General features: G+C 40.2%; 2 protein-coding genes across 2 annotated transcripts; both read left to right on the plus strand.

The window, feature by feature from the left end:
• Positions 1 to 1088: 1088 nt before the first annotated feature.
• LOC143260971 (general transcription factor II-I repeat domain-containing protein 2-like) lies at positions 1089 to 2437 on the plus strand. Its single transcript, XM_076527608.1, has 4 exons — positions 1089 to 1249; positions 1798 to 1990; positions 2047 to 2194; positions 2307 to 2437. The coding sequence occupies exons 1-4, from the start codon at positions 1089 to 1091 to the stop codon at positions 2435 to 2437; spliced, it is 633 nt and encodes a 210-aa protein (XP_076383723.1).
• Positions 2438 to 8452: 6015 nt separating this feature from the next.
• LOC117221851 (uncharacterized) lies at positions 8453 to 9855 on the plus strand. Its single transcript, XM_076527531.1, has 2 exons — positions 8453 to 8978; positions 9044 to 9855. Exons 1-2 carry the CDS (start codon positions 8725 to 8727, stop codon positions 9585 to 9587), a joined length of 798 nt encoding a protein of 265 aa, XP_076383646.1. The 5' UTR covers positions 8453 to 8724; the 3' UTR covers positions 9588 to 9855.
• The last annotated feature ends 14503 nt before the right edge of the window (positions 9856 to 24358 follow it).

Consider the following 24358-nt stretch of genomic DNA (forward strand, 5'->3'; position numbering starts at 1 on the left):
GTGTGCCTCCTGCAGGAAGCATGAGGAGGGTGCGATAACTGCAAGGAGGGAAAAGAAGAAGAAGAAGAAGAAGAGGAAGAAACGGCCCCGGCGACAGAGAACGGCCGCAGTGATAGTGCGACCGGCAGAAGGGAAGACATATGCCGAAGTACTCGGAAGGCTCCGGTCCCTTGTCGTCTCAGCACAGACCGAGGTGCAGGTAAAGAGTGTTCGGCAGGCCCGCACACGAGATATGATCCTCGAGCTCGACGGGGGTAGAAGGAGGAAAATGGTCTCTGCAGGGGTAGCCCAGGGGTCGATCTTAGGACCGGACCTCTGGAACGCATACTACGACGCTGTCCTGCGGATCGAGTTCCCCAGCGAGGCGTTCCTGGTTGGATACGCGGACGACATTGCGGCGGTCGTGGTTGCCCGGAATATCGAATGCGCGCAATTCGGGCTAAACCAGGTCGTGAGACGGGTGGAGAGATGGATGGGCGAGGCTGGTCTTCGCTTGGCAGCTGAGAAGACTGAGCTTGTCGTCCTGTCCAGGCGTAGGATCCCCACCGAGATTCCATTCAAGGTGGGGATTCATAACATCTTGGTCAAGGCCGACATCAGGTCCGATATCAACGAGAATGCCATTGCATCTTTATGCAATGCTGCTGGAAAAAATACCTGGTGTTCAAGGATACCATATGTTCGCTGATCGTTATTATACGAGCTATATCTTGGCTAAAGAATTATTGAAATTGAAATACCACCACACAGGAACTATCTTAACACGACACCGACCGGTAGCCAACGCTTACCGACCAGCAACCGATTAATCGGCTTTTGTCGCCGATGCTCACCAAATGATATTATATTAATGTAATATAATATATTAATTATATAATATATATATATATATTATATATATATAACAAATATCTATCGCCAAGGCAACCGATAAATATGCATAAATATATATATATATATATTTATAGATATTTGATAGATATTTGTTATTTAGGATGGAGGTACGTTGCTCAGTTGCGTTAGTTGCCTTGCTTTGTAACTTCCCACATTTTCATATCAATGCCGTTTTGAAAATTTTACCGTTCGCAATGAGCGAAAGAAATGGTATCGGAGAGTTTTATTTAGATGATTTATCAGATTGTCCTGACAGTTATTCAGGAAGTGATAGTGGTTGTTACATCGGTCAACTCCCGACGTATTGCGACGGTGATACATGGTTGACGAACGACGTAGCAATAATTTTGGAACCGTTCGAAGGCAGCCCTGGCATAAAAATTATGCCAAATTCTCCCGAAAATTTGATAGAGGGTGTCAATTTATTTATTGGAAATGACTTTTTTATTTCATCTCATTTCATCCCGAATTAGCATCCGGGACGAACGCCAGGTCAGATTCTCAGAAAGTCGAAGTAAGTCCCAACGCGAAACAAAAACAAACATACGTATCGAATACCCGACATATGACCGTGTGACACCCAAAATTCCGTTAGTCATCAGCACGAATCGCCTTCTATAATTATAATCTAGATATCCGGTCTGATAAGGTTACAGCTTAGGACAGGGGTGTCAAACTCGCGGCCCGAGATGAACATTTTTGCGGCCCAGTAAATATATCCGACGCGAAGTAAAAATAAAATAGAAATGTGAATTAGAAACGAAACCAGCATACAAAATTATTGTAATGCTCAGTTAGCTGTGTTTATTCGTGCTTGCGACAAGGATTTAACCATTTTTGAGGAATTATTGGAGCTAATACCGATGCATGGTACTACTACAGGACATGATATATTTTTAATAGTGTTTTTGAACTTCTGCAAAAATACAATCTACCTCTGCCAAAATTAAATTCTGTAGCTACAGATGGTGCTCCTTCCATGACCGGAAAAAACAACGGCTTTGTAGCATTACTACAACAAATACTTAGTGAAAGTGACGGTTCAAAAATTCATCATACGCATTGCATTATACATCAAGAAGTACTATGCACGAAGGTAATCAAAATGGAGAATGTTTTGTCATATATAAAAAAAGTTATAAATTTTATAAGATCTCGAGACTTAAATCAACGACAATTCACTGCTTTCTTTTAAGTGAATTAGATAGTACGTATTCAGGTTTATCCTACTATAGCGAGGTACGTTGGTTATCTTGCTCCGAGATTCTCAAACAATTCTGGGATTTGAAAGAAGAAATATGTAAGTTTTTACAAACTAAAAATCAAGATACAAGCTTGTTCTCCGATCAAAGATTTATCTTTTATGGTTGATATAACCAAACACTTATCCGATTTAAATTTATTGTTATAAGGCAAGGATCAGATCATTACGAACATGTTTGACATAATTAAAGCATTCAAATGTAAACTATTTCTTTGGGAAAGGCAACTGAAAAATGAAGATTTAACGCACTTCCCAACGTGCAACAAGAATATCATATAGTTTAGATGATACTGCATCGTATCAAAAGTACGCAGAAAAAATTTCAAATCTTAGAACAGAATTTGAAACAAGGTTTAAAAATTTTAATTCTTTGGAAGACAAATTTTGTTTGTTTTCTTCGATATTCTCAATAAATATAGACTCAGTACCCAGTAATATGCAAATGGAAGTGATTGAGACTCAAATTTGAAGGCAAAATTCATTGAAGTGGGTGTGCCTGAATTTTACAAATATTTACCGGCAAGATTTGAAAATACTCGAAAATTCGCATATGAAATTATTTCCATGTTTGGAAGTACTTATCAGTGCGAGCAATTATTTTCTGTTATGAATGTAAATAAATCTCCTGTCAGAAACTGTATTAATAACGCTCACGTTGGGTCAATTTTTTTTTCAATAAAATTTCTCCCGAAATAGGAAAGATAGTATCAGAGAAGAGATGTCAAGTATCAGGACGTAAACAATAATTTAACTTTATATATGTTTATTACAATGTACTAATCAAAATAAGAATATTTGTTTCTATGAACATTGATTTTTTTTTACGGCCCACCTAAAGTTAAGCATTGTTTATTTGGCCCAAGTTAGCTTTTGAGTTTGACACCCCTGGCTTAGGATATAAGATTAAACATTTGCGACCCCCGAAATCCCGTTAGTCATCGGCACGAATCATCTTCTAATCATAACCTAGACATCCGATCTGATGAGATTACAACTTAGTATATCAGACCAAGTATTCTGGCCAGGTCTTAGTGTGAACGCTGAACTCGATACATCGTAATTGTTATAACTACGTGCTACAGGATATACTGCTGTATTTCATTTGTAATATTGAAAGTGAATAAAGTAGTGAGTTGGGCTACCGCTCAACCACCCTTTTTCTCTAGTCCGTATTTTACGTGACAACCGCACCGCGCCGACCGACCTTTTGACTCCACGGCAAAGACGCGAAAATAATTTCACGCGTAGCAATTTCAACGAGACCCTCCGAAATTTTGCAACTACTGTAAAACTCCGGGTGACGACATTTACGAATACCGTAACCGCGAATACAACAATAAAATGAGAGAACAATCGGGAAACGCATAAAACCTCCCGTCCGCATCAAACCCATGGCGGGAGGTAACCGGAAATCAGAAATCTCAATTAGTCGGGTTCATCGCGAACGAACGGACGCCGGAGGAAATAGAAGAGTATCATGAATCACACTAAAACCATTGCCCTGAAATATCTGAGGAGGCCAAATTCATGGTAGACACCGGTGTAGAACTAAACATAGTAAAAACGACCCTACTTAGACCGGGCGTTACCATGGATACGACAAATATTATTAACATTTCGAGAATAACAGACGGAAGCGTTGGAATCTTGGGAACAATTACAGTAACTATAGCCGGTACACCAGTAGAATTTCATGTAGTACCGAGCTCATTTCCTATCCTGGCAGATAGAATTATAGGTTCAGTTTTCTTTTTTAGAGAAACTGAAATTTCCTATAAAAATGAAAATTTAATTTGGCACGGGAATGAGTTCCCATTCGTATGTCAAGGGAGATGTTTTATCGGGCTACGTACGACAGCGTGTATTGCAGTAACCGCCACTGGCCCTGAAATAGTTCACTTAAAAAAAAAAAATGCGAATTAGCACCAGGCGTATTGCTGCCACATTGTTTAGCGCGTATCTCTGAAGGGAAAACATTTATCAATTGCGTCAACATAAAGTCATCGATCTGCCCATGCCGACCATGGAGTTAGTGGAGGTGGAAAGTATAATGGATGTCATAGAGTAACACGAATCCAAATCTAAATCTATTCATTCTATTGCACAAAATTCCAAATCGAATCCTCCTAATTCACGATACCAAGAACTCCGCGACATAATAAGTACGGATCACTTGAGTGAAGAAGAAACGGCGCACGTTGATAATATCATCTAGGAATTTCAAGATATCTTTCACTTCCCAGGGGAGCGTCTAGGAAAAATCAACGTGGTAAAACATAAAATTGTAATGACCGATGAAATGCCGGTCCACGTAAAACAGTACAGATACCTTCCGATCCACAAGGAAGAGATTAATAAGTAAATGAAGGAGTTGCTAGAACAGAATATAGTAGCTCCTTCTAAATCCCCTTTCAACAGCCCCTTGTGGATCGTTCCCAAAAACCCAGACACCAACGGTAACAAGAGGTGGAGAATTGTAGGGTGCACAGCGAGTACACCCGATACTAAAACACCGCGATTACAAAATCTCTCGGGTTGTAAGGCTGATTATGCTAAGCGACGGAATTGATTAGTATCGCTGTTCGTCTAATTAAAGATGAACAGCTGTTTTAATTTTGAAGAATGAATTGAAGCACTATAAAACACTCAATTCGATGGTCAAAGGTTGAAAAATTATCTGAGTAGTAGACTAGCGTGAGCTGGAGTCTACTGTAGTTGACTGAAGTTGAGTTGACAGACTAACTGAATAGTAGACTAGCGTGAGCTGGAGCCTACTGAAGTTGAAGAGTTGAGTGTAGTAGACTAGTGTGAGCTGGAGTCTGCTGACGTTGACTGAAGCAGATTGACTGCGATTCAGAACTTGGTTGAAACGGATAGCGCGTACCTGATGAAACAGAGTCGCGGACTAGAGACCGAGCGAGAATGACTGAGTTTAACTGACACTGACTGACGAATGAATGACCAATGACTTATGACAAGACAATGACGAATGACAAAGAGAAGAATCGTTTCGTTGAAGGACTGTTAATTTGTCTTGCTGAGCCAAAGATTCCCCGTCAATAAAATGTTTTTTTTTAGGGATAAAAGAAAAAGGTAATTCGTCCCGGGGAAAGTTAGGCGGACGCAGCACGAAAATTCCGTTGAAGGACGGAACAAATTCTGACTCTAATTCAAGTCGCAATTCCAAGAAAATTTTTTTCTCAAAATCCATGTCGAGTTTCAATTCAATTCTTCTTAATTCGCGCTCTCTTACTTCGGGATGCCAAGAGATTGTGAGGACCACCCTTATCTTCCCAGAACACCGTTATCCACATACGGCTTCTCCATGACACCTGCAAGCGAGGATCACCTCTATCTTCCCAGAATGCCATTATCTACATCCGGCCCTTCCATGAAATTTGCACACGACCCAACCAATTCAACAGTATAAAACCCTTCGAATCAAATAAAAGATGTTCAATTCTGTTTTGATCAAGCTCTGACTCTGTCATTTCGTTATCCATAATAATCGCTGACACACCGCTTCATCCACGATTCCCATAGCTCAACGACATACACGTATGTTCGTTGAATAAAACTTACTGTACCCGCTGTAACGCTGACACTTCCCGCCCCACTCTCAGTCCCAACAAGAGATAAGACACAGGTATTGTAACGCTGACACTTCCCGCCCCACCCTCAGTCCCAACAAGAGATAAGACACAGGTATTGTAACGCTGACACTTCCCGCCCCACTCTCAGACCCAACAAGAGATAAGACACAGGTATAAATAGGCCATTAATTATGCGAGCGAGCAGTGACATTCTTATAATCGGCCCGGAACATCGATCACAGTGTAAAAGTTCCCACTCTAAATATATCAATCTTATAAAACTGTTGTAAAATAAACATACGCTGAAAAGCCATAGCTTTCCAGCTCCCTTTAAAAAGCGAAGTCATTCAAATCCTGTGTAACATCCGCGACGGTTGAGTAACCTCTGTGATGCCTGGACCCGTCACAAGATCATGGACATAATAAGCACAGATTACATTGACGAGGAAGAGAGATCTCACGTCGAAGATTTAATTCAAGAGCACAGCGACGTCTTCCATCTCCCAGAGGAATGTTTCGGAAAGACCAGAGCCGTACAACAGAATGGTTACGACCGATCAAATTCCCATACTCGTCAAACAGTATAGGTATCCACCGATCCACAGGGAGGAAATTAATAAACAAATGAAAGAATTATTGGATCAGGGTATAGTAGCCCCTTCGAAATCTCCATATAACAGCCCCCTATGGATCGTGCCTAGGAAAGCCGACGCGGAAGGTAATAAAAGATGCGTATGGTAATAGATTTCTTCTGGGCACTTAATGAAAAGTCTATTCCGGACGCTTACCCTCTGCCAAGCATCTTAGAAATATTGGATCAGCTGGGAAGCACTAAATACTTCAGTGTATTTGACTTAAGCTAGCGGCTTCCACCATGTAACGTACGGAGAATTTTCCGACGTATTCCTTCCTGAAGGCATACGCCAAGCTGGCGCCAGTCAGCCGGGGAATCATTTGTATATCGCGAGTCAAGTACCTTCATGGGGGTACGACGACGAGCGTTCTGGAATCGGACCATATAGGAACACTCCCGCTACCATTTCCCAAAGAAAATCTGGGTATATAAAGGGGCCCAAACACGACCGTAAGCGGGCTAGTTTCGAGTCAATTGTCGACGAAGAAACGCTAACGAGATCGAGTTTAATTCTCTTTCGAGCAAAACAATCGAGTAGGTAATAGATACCAGATTAAAAGCCCCCGCCGATTCAGTGCGATAAACTGAGAGCGCGATAGAGTCCACAAAACACTTATTCACATACATTTGTAGTAAAACCAAAACTTATAATATACTAGCTTTTAACAATTTATTTTGGTTACAAAACTCAGTTATTTCCACTTCCTACATCGAAGCAATAGTTGGTACAAACCCGCGGAGATATATCTTTACTGTCCGAGGTATATCTTCAATTTTTTCTTGCAAAAAATTACGAGGCAGCCTAACTCCAATTTTCCCAAATCCTATACCGATCTCTAGGTAGCCACCCGTGTCGAAATAAGCATTGGCTGGTCTACGAATCTCCCATATAAAAATCCCAAATCGTATCCAACTTCCGGCCACGTAAAGCTGCCTGGTCCTCGGCTCGTAACAACCAATCTGGAATGCACCCGGCAGATGCGCCAAAAACGAATTCAAACGTATGCCTTTCAGCTTAAGAAATGCGCCAGCTATCTTTCAGCGACTAATGGATACCGTATTATCCGGTCTACAGGGCACAGAAGTATTTGTCTACGTAGACGATATTGTCAGCTTATCCCAACATAAATTCAAATTCAATAAGCTGGCGCAACGCTTACGCGAAGCTAATTTAAAATTACAACCATCTAAATGCGGATTCTCGTGTAACGCGAACCTGTTGCTCTCAAGATTACCTACGGACACCCAGGAATCCCCTACCTACGGATCATCGACCACTTCAATGGCTCTTCAATTGCAAGAATCCGTCCTCCAAGTTGGTTAGATGGCGTCTTAGATTAGAGGAATACAAATATAATATAAAATATAAACCAGGACATACTAATTCAAATGCAGATGGTCTTTCTAGATTAGTTACTGAAAATTCAATAAATGTAACAATCAATCAAGAGCAAAGTTTTCAAGATTTCATTAAATTTCACTATACCAATCAGGATAGTATATCTTTTGAAAAGGAGAACAAACCACTGATAAAAGTTAAAGATCCGATTGTTTTATTATGGTCTCAAGACTTAGACGAAACCAATCAATATTCAGAATTCATACGTTTTGGAGAGTGAAGTGCGAGTGTGTGCATGTTAATAAATAGATGAAGTACAACGCGGAGCAAATTAGATCGTGGACGTACAGTGAAAAGATCGTGCAGTGCAGTAAATTTACCATGTCTGGAATTGATTTCTTGGTTGATAAGGATGGGTTTTTCATATTAAAAAAATTTGAGTGCAAAGAATTGGTAATTGTGAACGCTCATACCGGTGCATCTGAGCTTTTTGAATTTGAGTTACGCGTCCGCTACATCGAGTGTTTGCAGTGGTGTAGAAACTGCATGAACATCGAGAAAATGAACGAGTCGCATTACGGAACTCTTGAACGATCATTCGTCGCTGAAAGTGAACGTGGTATTGGAGGCAGAATTCGTGTTGCGCGACGAGGTTTCGGTGAAAAGTTTTAACACGTGAAACGTCGCGCTCTTCCGATCGTCCAATCTACGTCACGGGTACACGAATGCCTACGCTTCTGGCCTCGATCCAGGAGTTTCAAGAACGGGATAGCGGATGGGCGTTGTCGAAGATCTTGCACTTGATGGTGCATTCCAACAAGTATCAACCGGTGCCCCGAGCAGTGCAACTGAAGAGAGCCGTTGTCAATGTGAACAGAAACGACGACGACGCGTGTTTCTATTGGGCAGTGCTGGCAAGTCTGTATCCAGTTAAAGTCATTCGTATCGCGCATCATCCTATCCGCATTACAGCGATGTGCTCCGCGCCGAGGGATTCCAAATGCCGATGTCGTTCAAGGACATACCGAAGTTCGAAGAAGCGAACGACGTTTCTGTGAACGTGTTCGAATGGGATAGGAAACGAGAAAGCTGTCGAACGTTGTATCTAACCCCGAGGAAACGGGAGAAACACGCGAATTTGTTGTTTCTACAGGACACGATAAATTTGCGGAATCATTACGTCAGTATAAGGAATTTATCCCGTCTTGTTTCATCCCAGCTCAGCACGCGGCATCATAAGTATATTTGCGATCGGTAAGTACTGTACTCGAATTTATTTTTGTTTCGAAGAAGAAAATTATAGCATGAATTTGTTTCAGGTGTCTGCAATATTTCAGATCGCAAGAAAAATTGGACATTCACGTCGTCGACTGCGGTCGAATGAACGAATGCGCTTTGATACTTCCGACGGAAGACGATAAGTGCCGGAAGTTCAAAAACCACGCGTACAAGGAACCGGCGCCGTTCGTTATCTACGCAAACTTGGAATGCCTGCTGGAGAAACAGAAAGATCAAGGTCATGGAACTTGTCGCAGATATCAGTATCACCGTGCCTTCAGCGTAGGCTACTATCTTCATTGTCGATACGACAGCTCCGTGTGCGAGTATCGGACTTATCGCAACGAGAAAGATTGTATTGCATGGTTCGCATCGGAGTTTTACAAGTTGAGCCGTAAATTGCAGCCGGCGTTCGATCGGACGGTTCCGATGGCTACAATGACTGCCGCGCAAATTTCGGAATTCCATACCGCCACGCATTGCTACGTGTGCGAAGAATCGTTCGGCGATCGCGACGTACGAGTGCGCGATCATTGTCATTTCACGGGCGCGCATCATGGTCCGGCACACAACAATTGCAAATAAGAGGACTCTTGTTTTTCTCATCTTGTTCTTATCGCGCTTCCATTTTTATGACGTTGTAGAGAGGAACTATGCGTGTGCGCATGTTAATAAATAGATGAAGTATAACGCGAAGCAAATCAAATCGTTGTCGCGAAGTGAGAGTGAACCAGTGAAATATAAAAATTTTATAAATCACATCATGACAACAATTGATTTTATAGTTGATACAGACGGCTTCAACGTCAATAAAAAATTTATGTGTAAAGAATTGGCGATTATAAACGCACACACCGGCATCGCATCTCGCTACGAATTTGAACTAGGCGTCCGCTACACAGATTTGAGCAAAGCTGATCAAAAGTCTGCGTGGTATGTCACGAATTTTATACATGGGATATCCTATAAAAATTTTTCGGGGAAAATAAATCATCAGCAAAAAGACATCGCTCTTATAATTAAAATTTTTATTCGCGGCTACAAGGATCCCGTAATCGCATATAAGGGGGGGGGGGATATAGAAAAAGACATATTACGCGAAATTGGCGTTCGAAGCACAAATTTAGAAATTTTTGGTTGCCCCAAATTTGAAACTTTAATCGCGGATCCGAAATATGGGTCACATGACGTGCCACGTAGACTTCATTATTGGACGCCTAGTTCAACTTCCAAACTCAGAGACAATCCCACCCAATTTCTTCAGCTCAGTCTACGAACTTGTGTCCGTACTGAAAAAATTAAACAATAAACGATCATCTAGCTTCGACAATATTCCGAACATGGTTTTAAAACATCTACCTCCACTATATATCCACAATTACAGTATAATCTTCAATAATTGCCTAAACAGAGCATATTTCCCGACAGCCTGGAAAACTGCAAAATTAATAGCAATAAAAAAAAAGTTAGTCTAGTTACAGACCAATCAGTCTCCTGTCCAATATCAGCAAAATCTTCGAAGTGACAATAAATAAAGCAATAGATTCATTCTGCACATGCAATAACTTAATACCGGAAATACAATTCGGATTTAGATTCAAACACTCGACAATACACGCTATCAACAAATTCACCTCGGACATTTGCTGGGCAAGAAATGCCGGAGACTGCGTCGGTGCAGTACTTATAGACTTAGAAAAAGCCTTCGATATGGTTTGGCTGGATGGGCTTTTCTTCAAGCTAATGAAAAGGAATTTTCCAATACATTTTTTTTTTATACAGTTTTATGTCACCGAAGGCGGTAACATCTCCACCAAAGTTTTCACTGTACAGAACGGTCTTCAACAAGGTACTGTCAATTCCCCTATCCTGTTTAGCCTATATATCAGTGATCTGTTAAACATGTACGACCTGAATAACGACAACCAGGAAAGTGCCCTTGCATACGCAGACGATCTTTTAATATACACATCACTAACAATAAACCATCCAGAATAAAAATACAACTACAGGACTTATTTAACAAGATTCAAGATTATTTCTACACATGGAAACTAAAACTAAATATAAACAAATACGAGATAATACTATTTAGACCATACATTTCAATGATTTCAGACGCAAACAATGACGTACGAGCGCACAGTAAACATTTTCAATTACACGATGGCAGCGATAGTAACAATAAAATCCCACACAAACAGGTCGTTCGTTATTTAATCGTACACTTAGATTTTAAATTAAACTTCAACGATCATGTAAATATTCAGATAGACAAAACACGAAAGGAATTTGCGGCGAATAAACGTATCTTCTACTCAAAAGATCTCAACACGAACGTTAAGATACTATGTTGCAAATTATTAGTACGCCCAATCATAACATACGGTGTCCCAATATGGTTTAACATCAGCACCATTACAATGGAGAAGATACGGGTATTCGAACGCAAGTGTCTCAGAGCCTGTCTCAACACATATAGGACACCAGAATCAAACTACACAAAAAGAGTCAGGAACTATAAACTACTGTTAGATACCAACCCGCCTATTTCTCACTCCAACACTAGACGATCGCGAGTACGAGATGCATTTGTACCGTCGATAGTTAAATAGATCTCGAAGATTTTGCATAAAACGTGTTGAACTCATTCCACCGACCCGGAATCTAACACAAATTGGTGTCAGAAGTGGGATGATCTGACGTGGTCCTGAGCCTGGACCAAGAAATATCCAGTACGAGCCGTGGACGACAACCTCAGTTGTACATCAGGTCACCGCGAAAATACGCAAAATCTAGAAGAAGAAACACAATGTGAGTGTTGTCTAAGATCACTCTTGTAGGTTGGCTAGATCTTCCCATATCTTTTCCTTCTAAAAACTTGATAGTCCCAACCAATTCTCATTTCCTTTAACTATGGCGACTTCACGCAACACAGCCACTAATTCTTCAGACTCTACACCGCAACTTCCATTGGGTTTCTTAACTAATTTGATAACCGAGCCTTTTGATGGTGATAGATACATGTTACGGACTTTCATTAAACTCTGTTTGGACGTTTCAATTTTACTAAATAGCAACCAATCAAGTGTAATTTTTATTATTCACCTCTCAGGACTGCCAGCTATTCTGCGCCCAAGTGACGCTTATACGTGCCAACCTTTCTGCGTTCAAGTGACGCTTAAGGTAAATAACACTGAGAGAATAATAATAATAAGAATAAAAAAAAGATATATATAATAAATCTAAAAATAATCTTTTCAAAACTTAGATGAAAGGTTCGAAGAAGCAGACACATAAAAATCGTCGAGGTGGTCGCAAAACGAGATACTATCGATAAGTTCGCGCATTGAAAAAGGAATTCAGCGTAAAATTTGAACAAAGACTACGCGACATTGGAAGAGGACTGGCCGAAGAGTCTCTAAAGCCAAATCCGATCCCGGACTCTCCCCCGTCGGTGGAGGTATATGACCCAGTATCGGCTAAAGAACGAGCTAACGACGACGATATCGAGATACTGTTCGAAAACGAAAATTTGCACGACCCCGATTGGGATCCCGAGTATTTCAATATAAATTTATTAAACATTTAATAACTTCAATAATTAAGGTTAACTTTGTTTTTGTTTTGTTTTAATAAACCAATACAATAGAGTCTTGGATGGATGGTAAAACCATTTATTTCTTGATTCCCTTCAATTTCCCAAACCGCAACCGGTATAAGCAGGCAGGTTCGAACTGCGAGCAATCCATTCATTCATTTATTCAATACCAACGATCGTAACATAATAATATAGAGAAATAAAAACATGCCTTACAACGACAATATGCCATCAAGATCGTCTCCCGGAAATACTAAAATTATTAAGATTGGACCACCTGAACTCGGAAGAAAAGAAGAATATATTACGACTAATTGAACGAAACATTGACAGGTTTCACATTCTAGGAGAAATATTACAAGGAACCAACATATCTCGACACAAAATTCCCACAACAGACGACATCCCAATAAACACACGACAATATAGATTTCTTCCAGTACATAAAGAGGAAATCAACAAACAAGTACAGGAATTGCTAGAAACAAATATAGTAGAATCGTCGATATCGCCATACAACTCTCCGGTGTGGATCGTACCCAAAAAGGCTTACTCTCAAGAAAATAAACGGTGGCGCCTAGTCATCGATTATCGAAATCTCAACGACAAAACAATCAATGATGCATACCTATTACCTAATATAACGGAAATACTCGATCACCTTGGAAGCGCCAAATACTTTTCCACTTTCGATTTAGCTTCTGGGTTCCATTAAATTAAAATGGCAGCAGAGGATGCACACAAAACAGCATTTTCAACACCAACGGACACTACCGACGGAGACAACAGACTGTTGAAAAATTATATAAAAAGATCTAAACTCAATTATTTCCAACCAGCATGCCAATTCCCCGGGAAAGTTATGAAGAAGATCCAGAGGACTTGGAGGAGTTGTATGGACCAATAGACGGGGTTATACCGATTCATCACCCGGAAACATACGGAAGATTGCTCCAATTATCTTGCATCATTCCGGTGTCCAGGACCCCGATCTACATATCAAGATTGAGACGCCGCCTGTGCGAGGGGTGCTACCTGGAAGCGGATGAAGAAGATCAGGCCTGTTTTCAAGAAGGTGGCTGGCATTCGCTGGGAAATGTTCATACAATAGTGTGGGCGGTGCATTGTCATAAATGTGACGTGCGGATTGCAAATGTACGTCCGGCTTGGCGATGCACAGAGTGCATCGAGGAACATTTTGAATTGTCAACAAGCGGGTGGGCCGCAATAAATTCAAACCTGTTAATTGACGTTATATGCAGGTGGTAGAATTAAAATGGGGGTCCCGAACCCATTACAAGAATACAGTGTAGAAGAATATAATAACTTGTTACAAACCATAGACGGAGTCATTCCTGAAGACTACCCAGACATCTACGCTACCCTTTTAAATCATTACTGTGTAAGATTAATAACGCAAGGGATATTCCGACTAACAAACACCGCCTATCCCGGAAATAACCTATGTGCATACTGCTATGAAGACTTGGACAGCAATTTAAAAGAACAATTTGAACTAATCGAATGGAATCATGCCATCACTTCCTCTGAGGGACTTCTACACCTCAGCGAATGCAACAATTGCCTCGCTCCCCTAGTGAACGTGAAATGTGCATCCCAGTGTCCCCAGTGCATCGAGACTCACTTTGAACTAACCTATGAACAATGGGTGTACGTCTCGTCGGGTTATTCAATAGATAGCGAACTCATAACAGATTTTGATGATGGACATTAAATTTACTACTATCATACTACTGCAACATTTTAATTCTAAGTTCATATGATTAAATAAGTAAACTTAACAAATTTGTAAAAGAAAGGGTATAAAAAAAATATATATATAAACATTTGATTCCAGATGTTAACTATTTGGTTAATACTTTGTTATGTGCGAACCAGTTGGGCCGTCATCGGATATGATTGCAGCGGCAATAACCTGAATATCACCACGGTATCCCTCAATGAAATTGGCGATTGCAATACCGAACAAATAACCACAAAAACGGAACAAACGTACATTCAACTGCTACAGCTGTCAGAATTCAACTATATAGACGTCATACAATGTAAAGTGGAAATAGCAAGAACCATACACTACTGCGGCATGCACTCACATATCTCGGCAGTGCAAAATGGCATCAACCAATACCTGGAAGCAACAACCGAAGAAGAGTGCAACCAAATGCACCAATTTGGAATATTTCACACAGGAAGGAATACTTTCATATATGGATTAAAAACTAATACCACGGTAACTCGACCCTTCACAATGGCGGGTAAAATAAATATTGATGGAACCTGTCACGGAGCGGACTTCTCGGACCCATACGGGTCATGGGAGAATGTTGTAGTACAAGCTACTGCTACAATAACTATACGAACATCCTCTGTTCCAGTTCGTCTAGAGGCAAACAAAATCATTTTAAAATCAGGAACAATCTGTGGCTTTCAGAGTGGCACATGTCTTGACAACGAAGATGGTTATACCTATTGGAAACCATTCCCAGTTTCAACCTGCAAATTTGACCAATACGATGTGCTGTATGAAGGACTGGCCTCAAAAATTACGGAAACATTAAATAAACAAGCAACCCCATCTGTATTCGCACTCACAACCAAGGAAATCACGTTCGCATTTACCAAAACAGGCGAAATGCCTATTTGTGGATACACGCTGTTCCAAACTGAACACCCAAAACTCTTTATCCTGGAAACAAACAAAGGAAACACGTTCACAACGACGAAGAGGACACGTGTAGAGAATTTCGACATTTTTACGTATATCAACTCTAAATTCGTATACATTGAGAAACACATAAAAACACAGATGACCACCCTTTATCGGAATTTGCTATAGCAAAAATGCGATCTAGAAAAGCAAGTTCTACCAAACACAGTGACCAAAGAGTCTACCGAATACGAGTCTACCGTACACGAGTTTATCGAACACCAGTCTACCAAACACAGTCAATCGAAGTGTCAATCAAAGAGTTAATCGTGAAGCAGAAGTCAAAGAGTTCGTTACGTTTCCACACAAAATCTTAAAATTAATTATCAACGTCGAATAATATACATTAAGGTAACTTATATAAATATTGTAAAACTCAGTGCATGGTTCTTAGTTCTAACACCGACTTTATATTATTTTAAAATTAGTTCATTGCTTAAAAATAATTCAACCCGCATTCGAACGTTTCGATTTTATTACTATACTCAATATTAACCAAGTGTGATTCCTATTATTATTAACTCTGCGTCCAAGCGACGCTTATATTTTCCAACCCTCTCTGCGTCCAAGCGACGCTTATACGTGCCGACCCAGCTGCGTCCAAGCGACGCTTATACTTTCCAACCCTCTCTGCGTCCAAGTGACGCTTAAAGTTCATAATTCTGAGAGAATAATAATAATAGTAATCCGAAATATATACATATTTTTAATGAATAAAATAATAATCTTTAGATGAATGGTTCCAAGAAACGTGCGAATAATAAACGTCGAGGGGGATGCAAAACTAGAGCCATCCGACGAATCCGCGCACTCCAACGGGAATTTAGCGTAAAATACGAACAAAGGCTCCGTGATATAGGGAGAGAGCTGGCAGAAGTATCCCTACGGCCTGATCCGTTCCCAGACTCTCCCCCGTCGGTAGAAGCTTATGATCCAGTATCGGATAAGGACCGGGAGAACTACGACGAATTAGAGAAACTGTTCGCCGACGAGAATTATCGAGACCCCGATTGGGACCCGGAAGATTTTAATGCAAATTTGTTAAATATATAATCACTCGTTTCAATAAACCTATACACTAATATCTTGGATGAGTGGTAAAACAATTTATTTACCTTCAATTTCCCGAAATGCAACCGGTGTATGCAGGTAGGTTCGAAACTGCGAACAATCCATTTAATCATTCATTCAATACCAACGATCGTAACATAGAAATTTTTTGGTGGCAGCGCGGTGGGATTGATTGCAGAAATTGAAGGCTTTTCACCACAAAAGTACAGAAAAAGTAAAACCCAATCGTTTTGTTGCCTGTTTTTGTTTTTCTTTCTCCTTTCCTTTTTTTTTCTCAATATGGATCAACCCGGAACCAGTCGCGAACAAGCTGCGTCCAAAGACGCTTATAATAATACTGAGAGAATAATAATAATAATAAGAATCCAATATATATATATATATATACATATAAGTAATCAAAATGAAAATTAATCTTTAGATGAATGATACCAAGAATAATAAACGTTCGAATAATAAACGTCGAGGGGGACGTAAGACAAAAGAATACCATCCGAAAAATCCGCGCACTCCAACGGGAGGCTACAGTAAAATTTGAGCAGAGGCTCCGCGATATTGGGAGGGAGCTGGCCGAGGAGGCACTGAGGCCAGATCCGTTCCCGGATTCTCCTCCGTCCGTGGAAGTTTACGACCCGGTAACGGAGAAAGACCGTTATCACGACGACGAGTTGGAGCGCCTCTTCCAAGAGGAAGATTTTCGTGACCCCGATTGGGACCCCCAATATTTTAACATCAATTTGTTAAACATTTAATTTTAATAAAATATCCACTAGTATCTTGAATGAGTGGTAAAACCATTTCATTTATTTCCCTTCAATTTCCCGAACTGCAACCGGTGTATGCAGGCAGGTTCGAAACTGCGAACAATCCTTTCAATCATTCATTCAATACTAACGATCGTAACATAGAAATTTTTTGGTGGCAGCGCGGTGGGATTGATCGCAGAAATTGAAGGCTTTTTACCACAAAAGTACGTAAAAAAAAAAAAAATAAAACTTGAGCGTTTAGTTGCCTTTTGACGATTTTTTTTTTGTTTTTTTGTTTTTTTTGTTTTTTTTTCCTTTTTTCAATATGGATCAACCCGGAACCAGTCGTGACGATACTAACTCAATCCTCGACGATAATAATATTTCAACTGAACTAATAAATAGAATTTTAGAAGAACTAACCAAATCGAGGGAAAGTAACGATCTTGTATTCAAGCTAAACGAGAAATTAGAAACATTGTTGATTGCCCAAGAGGGAATCGAAAGAAACAATGCGTTGTTTACCAAATTTAAATCAGAGTTAGAACAAATTAACGATGCACTGAATGTTCTAAAAGCAAACTACCTAACCAAACCAGAAGTGTTTACTCCACTTCCAAAGCGCACTGTCCCCGCACCAATATTTAGTACAGTTGACCCAGTTGATTGTATTGATAATCCCATTAGTGTAAAAGACGCGCTGGAGACCGTTCCATTCTTCGATGGCTACAAACCATCCATATTTCAATTTCTCAGAGCATGCGATAGAGCTAAAACAATGATTCCGGAAAACCAAGAACCATATTTAGTTAAATTACTCACTAATAAGTTAAAAGGGCATGCGCTAATGGCTATAGAAGACTCAAATCTAACGACAATAGAACAGTTCGGTATAAAATTAAAAGCAATGTTCGGTCCGCACAAATCCATTAACCAATATAAAGGAGAATTAGGCAATATTTTTAAGAAACCCGGCGAACCTATACTCGATTACATTAGCCGTGTTAAAGATTTAAGATTGGCAATAATAGACGGCGAACGGGCAAACTACAAGGGGCTGCCCGAAGCCTTAATAAAAATTATCGACAGTGAAGTGATAGATGGTTTCATCAAAGGTCTCCCATCTGAAATTAGCATCAGGATCAAGCTAGAAGGTTACAAAAACCTAGAAGAAGTATACACCAACGCGATCAAAATCACAAAAGAAATCGAGGTGGAGGAAGAAAGGACTAAGACCTACAACCCTAGATTTCGAGATCACAGAAATTACGGACAACCAATAAACCAACATCGAAATCCGAATAGACAAGCTTTTGAACAAAGGCCTCAGTGGAATACCACCCTACCGCCCAGGAGGTTTGAATCAAATCAAAACTCAAGCAACGATCCTAATTCTCTAACCAAACAGATCTCTTGCAATTATTGTAAAAAGCCAGGCCACCTAATCAAGGATTGCTACAAATTTAAAGCTAAAATCGATTCTGGCGAAATAGTTCCATACGGCAATCAACGAACGGGAAACGGCAACCCCTCCCATGGGAATTCCGGCGCACCCAAGGGAGCGAACCCGAACCAGCGCCGTTCAGTCATGAAAATAAGACCAGCTACTACGGAGAAACCTGTATCTCCGGTGCCTGGGCCATCAACACCAACGCAATCAATAATACAGAAGACCAAGGGCCCGAGCAAACAATCGAAGCAAGAGGAAAACGCAGAGATAGACCTAAGCGAGCTATCACTGTTCGATTAGACTCTACTACCAACACACCGACAGTTATGATCACCTCACCCGACATGCACGGAATTGTTACACTCCTTGTAGATTCTGGGTCAGAAGTTAATTTAATAAAAGAATGCATGATATCCGGTTTTGACGACATCAACACTAACGACATCATTCACATTAGAGGAATCTCGGCCGAAATCCTGGACACCTTAGGGACTGTTAAAATCAGGATAGCAGGTCATCCAGTAATCTTTCACGTTGTCAGTGATAAGATGCCGATAGACCAATCTGGAATCTTAGGATCCAACTTCATGCAAACCTATCAAGCATCAATTGACTACTCCAGGAAACATTTAAATTGGGGAAACACTTACATACCATTCTATGAACCCCAACAAGTAACAATTCCAAAAAGAACATCAATGGCAATTACGGTTACCATAATAAATTCGGAAGAAAAGCAAGGTTATATACCTCTCATAACCAAAGAAAATGGTATATTCATCGGTGAAGCGATCGTAACCAACCGTAACGGACGAGCTCATATCCGAGCAACTAACACTACGTTAAAGGATTATGTGCTCGACATACCCGTGGTTAAACTGCAACAATTTAAAGAACTCAAGGGTAAAGAAATAAAAACATGCTTTACAACGACAATATGCCATCAAGATCGTCTCCAAGCAATACTAAAATTACTAAGACTGGATCATCTGAACTCGGAAGAAAAGAAGAATATATTACAACTAATCGAACGAAACGCAGACAGATTTTACATCCCAGGGGAAATACTACAAGGAACCAACATATCTCGGCACAAAATTCCAACAACAGACGACATCCCAATAAACACACGACAATATAGATTTCCCCCAGTACATAAAGAGGAAATTAACAAACAAGTACAAGAATTGCTGAACACAAATATAGTGGAATCATCTATATCGCCATACAACTCTCCGGTTTGGATTGTACCCAAAAAAGCTGACTCGCAAGGAAATAAACGATGGCGCCTAGTCATCGATTACCGAAACCTCAGCGATAAAACAATCAATGACGCGTACCCGTTACCTAATATAACGGAAATACTCGATCAGCTTGGAAGCGCCAAATACTTTTCCACTTTCGATATAGCTTCTGGGTTCCATCAAATTAAAATGGCAGCAGAGGATGCACACAAAACAGCATTTTCAACACCATATGGACACTTCCAATTCAAAAGAATGCCAGTCGACCAAACACAGTCAATCAAAGAGTTAATCGTGAAGCAGAAGTCAAAGAGTTCGTTTCCACACAAAATCTTAAAATTAATTATCAACGTCGAATAATATACATTAAGGTAACTTATATAAATATTGTAAAACTCAGTGCATGGTTTATTGTTCTAACGCCGACTTTATATTATTGAATTGGTTTTTGGAAATTAGTTCAAGCTGTATTCGGACGTTTCTCAATTTTACTAAATATCAATCAAGTGTGATTCTTATCATTATTTACCTCTCTGGACTGGCACTCAGCGTCCAACTGACGCTAATACGAGGCACTTATTCTGCGACCAGCGACGCTTACACGTGCCGAATTAGCTGCGTCCAAGCGGCGCTTACACGTGCCAAATTAGCTGCGTCCAAGTGACGCTTAAGGTTAATAATACTGAGAGGATAATAATAATAAGAATCCAAATATATATACATATATATTTATAATGAATCTAAAATTTAATCTTTAGATGAATGGTTCGAACAAGCTTACACGAAATAAACGTCGAGGGGGGCGTAAAACCAGATTCTTTCGACGACTCCGCGCGCTAAAACGGGAGTTCAGCGTAAAATTCGAGCAAAGGCTCCGAGATATAGAGAGAGAACTGGCCGAAGAATCCTTAAAGCCGGATCCGTTCCCGGACTCTCCTCCGTCTGTGGAGGTATACGATCTGGTAACGGAAGAGGACCGGGCTAACAACGACGAAATAGAGAGCTTGTTCGCCGACGAAAATTTACGCGACCCCGATTGGGACCCGGAATATTTTAATATAAATTTGTTAAATATCTAAACAGCCGTTTTAATAAACCTATACACTAGTATCTTGGAGGAGTGGTCAAACAATTTATTTACCTTCAATTTCCCGAACTGCAACCGGTGTATGCAGGTAGGTTCGAAACTGCGAACAATCCATTTAATCATTCATTCTATACCAACGATCGTAACATAGTAAATTTTTGGTGGCAGCGCGGTGGGATTGATCGCAGAAATTGAAGGCTTTTCACCACAAAAGTACAGAAAAAGTAAAACCCAATCGTTTTGTTGCCTGTTTTTGTTTTTCTTTCTCCTTTCTTTTTTTTTTTCTCAATATGGATCAACCCGGTACCAGTCGATAATCATCGATTATCGAAATCTCAACGACAAAACAATCAATGATGCATACCTATTACCTAATATAACGGAAATACTCGATCAGCTTGGAAGCGCCAAATACTTTTCCACTTTCGATCTAGCTTCTGGGTTCCATCAAATTAAGATGGCACCAGATGATGCACACAAAACAGCTTTTTCGACACCATATGGACACTTCCAATTCAAAAGAATGCCATTCGGCTTAAAGAATGCACCAGCCACCTTCCAAAGGCTGATGAATAGCGTTCTATCTGGACTTCAGGGGACAGAATTATTCGTATATCTAGACGATATTGTGTTATACGCCAGTTCGCTACAAGAACATGAAATGAAATTCAACAAGCTGATGAATCGTCTAAGAGAAGCCAACCTATCTCTACAACCAGACAAATGTGAGTTTCTACGACATGAATTTGCCTACTTAGGACACATTATTAGCGAGTCCGGTCTAAAACCAGACCCCAAAAAGATCGTGGCAGTGAAAAATTTCCCAAAACCAAAAACCCAAAACACATTAAACAATTCCTAGGACTAGCTGGTTATTATCGCAGATTTATCCAAAAATTTTCTGCAACGGCTAAACCTCTCACCGACCTATTAAAAAAGGACACCCAATTCAAATGGCGAGAAGCCCAGGAACAATCATTGCAAACGTTAAAAGAAGCCCTTGTAACAGAACCAATACTTCAATTTCCGGATTTCGAACAACCGTTCAACTTAACAACCGACGCGTCCGGATATGCAATTGGAGGGGTACTCAGCCAAGGGACAATAGGCAAGGACCTACCCATAGCATACGCCTCTCGTGTGTAAAATCCTGCCGAAAAAAATATTCAACAATAGAAAAGGAATGTCTTGCGATTGTATACTGCACGACATATTTTCGGCCGTACCTGTACGGACGACCATTCAACATAGTTACGGACCATAAACCATTAGTTTGGCTACATTCAATCAAAGACCCAACCTCACGATTGTGAAAATGGAAATTAAAACTATCAGAATATGAATACAAAATACAATATAAGGAAGGCAGAGCCAACGCCAATGCAGACGCTTTGTCAAGAAATCCACCCGAACAATGTTTACCTATTCAACCATGGATAAGAAGAAATCAGCCGGGAAGAGAACAGCCTCTATATCATTCGATGATATAGGAGAAGAAGAATACATCTATATAAACAACCCATTAAAGAAGAAAAAGGAATATCTAAACATATCTCATCGGACGATTCACCCATGTTCGACGCGACGAGGAAACGTAAGAAACGTGACGACTCGTCCACACCGAGACAAGATCTTCATATACCAGCGCCAGCACCATACCACCCGGAAATAGAAGAATCATCACCCGAAATCACCACCAGACTGTTTGATAACGTACCCGAGAATAATTCAATAATCAATGACATGGAATTAACGCCTAGTCAAGGAGACGTGCTTTGGGAACACATAAGCCCCTTGAGCAACCTCGACGAGACTACGACTATTGTTCAACAGCACAATCCGCATTTACATATAACCGAAAGCCGCGAACCCCTGAACATGAACAAAACGCACAAAGTCGTATTCATTGACATGAACGGCAATCCAATCGACGAAGGTGCAAAGGAATTGAAAGAAGCTAACCAATTAGGAACATTTGTCGATCTAACGTTTGAACGACCCAGGCTCCATCCTACTAAAACCTTCTACATTACAGCACTCCCTGACAAAGCTAACAATCACGCACATATCAAACCCACAAATATTACAAATTGTTTGGCTTCTTTATTAGACGTAACACAAGAATTACAACTGGAATCTTTTTCTATCCGCAAAACAGAAAATATAGAAGATATCCCTTGGAAATACGTATTAAATGAATTCAAACAAATATTTAGAGACCAAAATGTAAACATAACCATATATACTGGTAAAATTACAATACCTCCAGTAACAGAAAGACCAAGTATAATAAACGAAAATCACGCATCGGCAATAGGAAGACACAAAGGTATAACGAAGACATATCATAGAATTCGGCAAAAATTTTATTGGGACGGAATGAAAAAGGATATTTGGAACTTCACCCGAACATGCAACGAATGCCAACTGAAAAAACTGACAAGAATAAAAACAAGGCAACCCATGGTGTTAACAGATACACCGGGAAACGCCTTTGATAAAGTCAGTCTAGATATAATTGGTCCTTTACCAGAAACTAAAAAGAAAAATAGATATATACTAACCATGCAGGACGTACTAAATAAAAAAGAATCTAAACTCAATTATGTATTTCCAACCAGTATGCCAATTAACGTCAATCAACAGGTTAGAATTGATTGCGACCCACCCGCTTGTTGATAGTTCGAGATATTCCTCAATGCATTCTGTGCATCGCCAAGCTGGGCGCACATTGGCAATGCGCACGTCACATTTATAGCAATGCACTGCCCAAACTATTGTGTGCACATTCCCTAGTGAATGCCAGCCACCTTCATGAAAGTAGACCTGGTCTTCTTCGTCTGCTTCCAAGTAGCACTGTTCGCACAGACGGCGTCTCTCTCTCTCTCGTGATACGTAGATCGGGGTCCTGGATACCGCAATCATGCAGAATAATTGGAGGAGCCTCCCGTACGTTTCCGGGTGAAGGATGGGTATAACTCCTAATAATTCTTCCAAGTCCTCTGGATCCTCCTCATAGCTCTCCCGGGGAATTGGCATACTGGTTGGAAATACATAATTGAGTTTAGATTCTTTCTTATTTTATAATTTGCAACAGTCTATAGTCTCCGTCGATAGTGTTCGTTCAGTCAATCCGTCCGTTGTATGTTGTCTTCGGGTCGATGGTCGGTATATTTTATAGATTAAATCTAATATGCGCTAGTTTTAGTTTATTAATGTGTACGGTACGCAGAGTACCTCCAAACAAGATTCTTACATTTTCCTTGGGTAGGAGTTCTATAACTTTATGCGGGCCGGTGTATTGATTACAGAATTTACCTCTCAAGGGTTCTCTCTTTCAATAAATATACTAGATCTCCTGCTTTAAAATTTTGAGGATTTATTCGCTTGCCGTAATAATGTTTCTACCTGGTTTTCGCTGCAATCAAA

Source organism: Megalopta genalis, unplaced genomic scaffold (genome assembly GCF_051020955.1).
Source record: "Megalopta genalis isolate 19385.01 unplaced genomic scaffold, iyMegGena1_principal scaffold0026, whole genome shotgun sequence".
Taxonomy (NCBI): domain Eukaryota; kingdom Metazoa; phylum Arthropoda; class Insecta; order Hymenoptera; family Halictidae; genus Megalopta; species Megalopta genalis.

Bases quoted from the DNA above. Each gene is read 5' to 3' on its own strand.
- LOC143260971 (XM_076527608.1), top strand. From the start codon at position 1,089: ATGAGCGAAAGAAATGGTATCGGAGAGTTTTATTTAGATGATTTATCA. The intron at 1,991-2,046 runs GTAATCAAAATG...AAATTTTATAAG, and splicing joins AAGAAGTACTATGCACGAAG to ATCTCGAGACTTAAATCAAC. The intron at 2,195-2,306 runs GTAAGTTTTTAC...TATTGTTATAAG, and splicing joins GGATTTGAAAGAAGAAATAT to GCAAGGATCAGATCATTACG.
- LOC117221851 (XM_076527531.1), top strand. From the start codon at position 8,725: ATGCCGATGTCGTTCAAGGACATACCGAAGTTCGAAGAAGCGAACGAC. The intron at 8,979-9,043 runs GTAAGTACTGTA...AATTTGTTTCAG, and splicing joins CATAAGTATATTTGCGATCG to GTGTCTGCAATATTTCAGAT.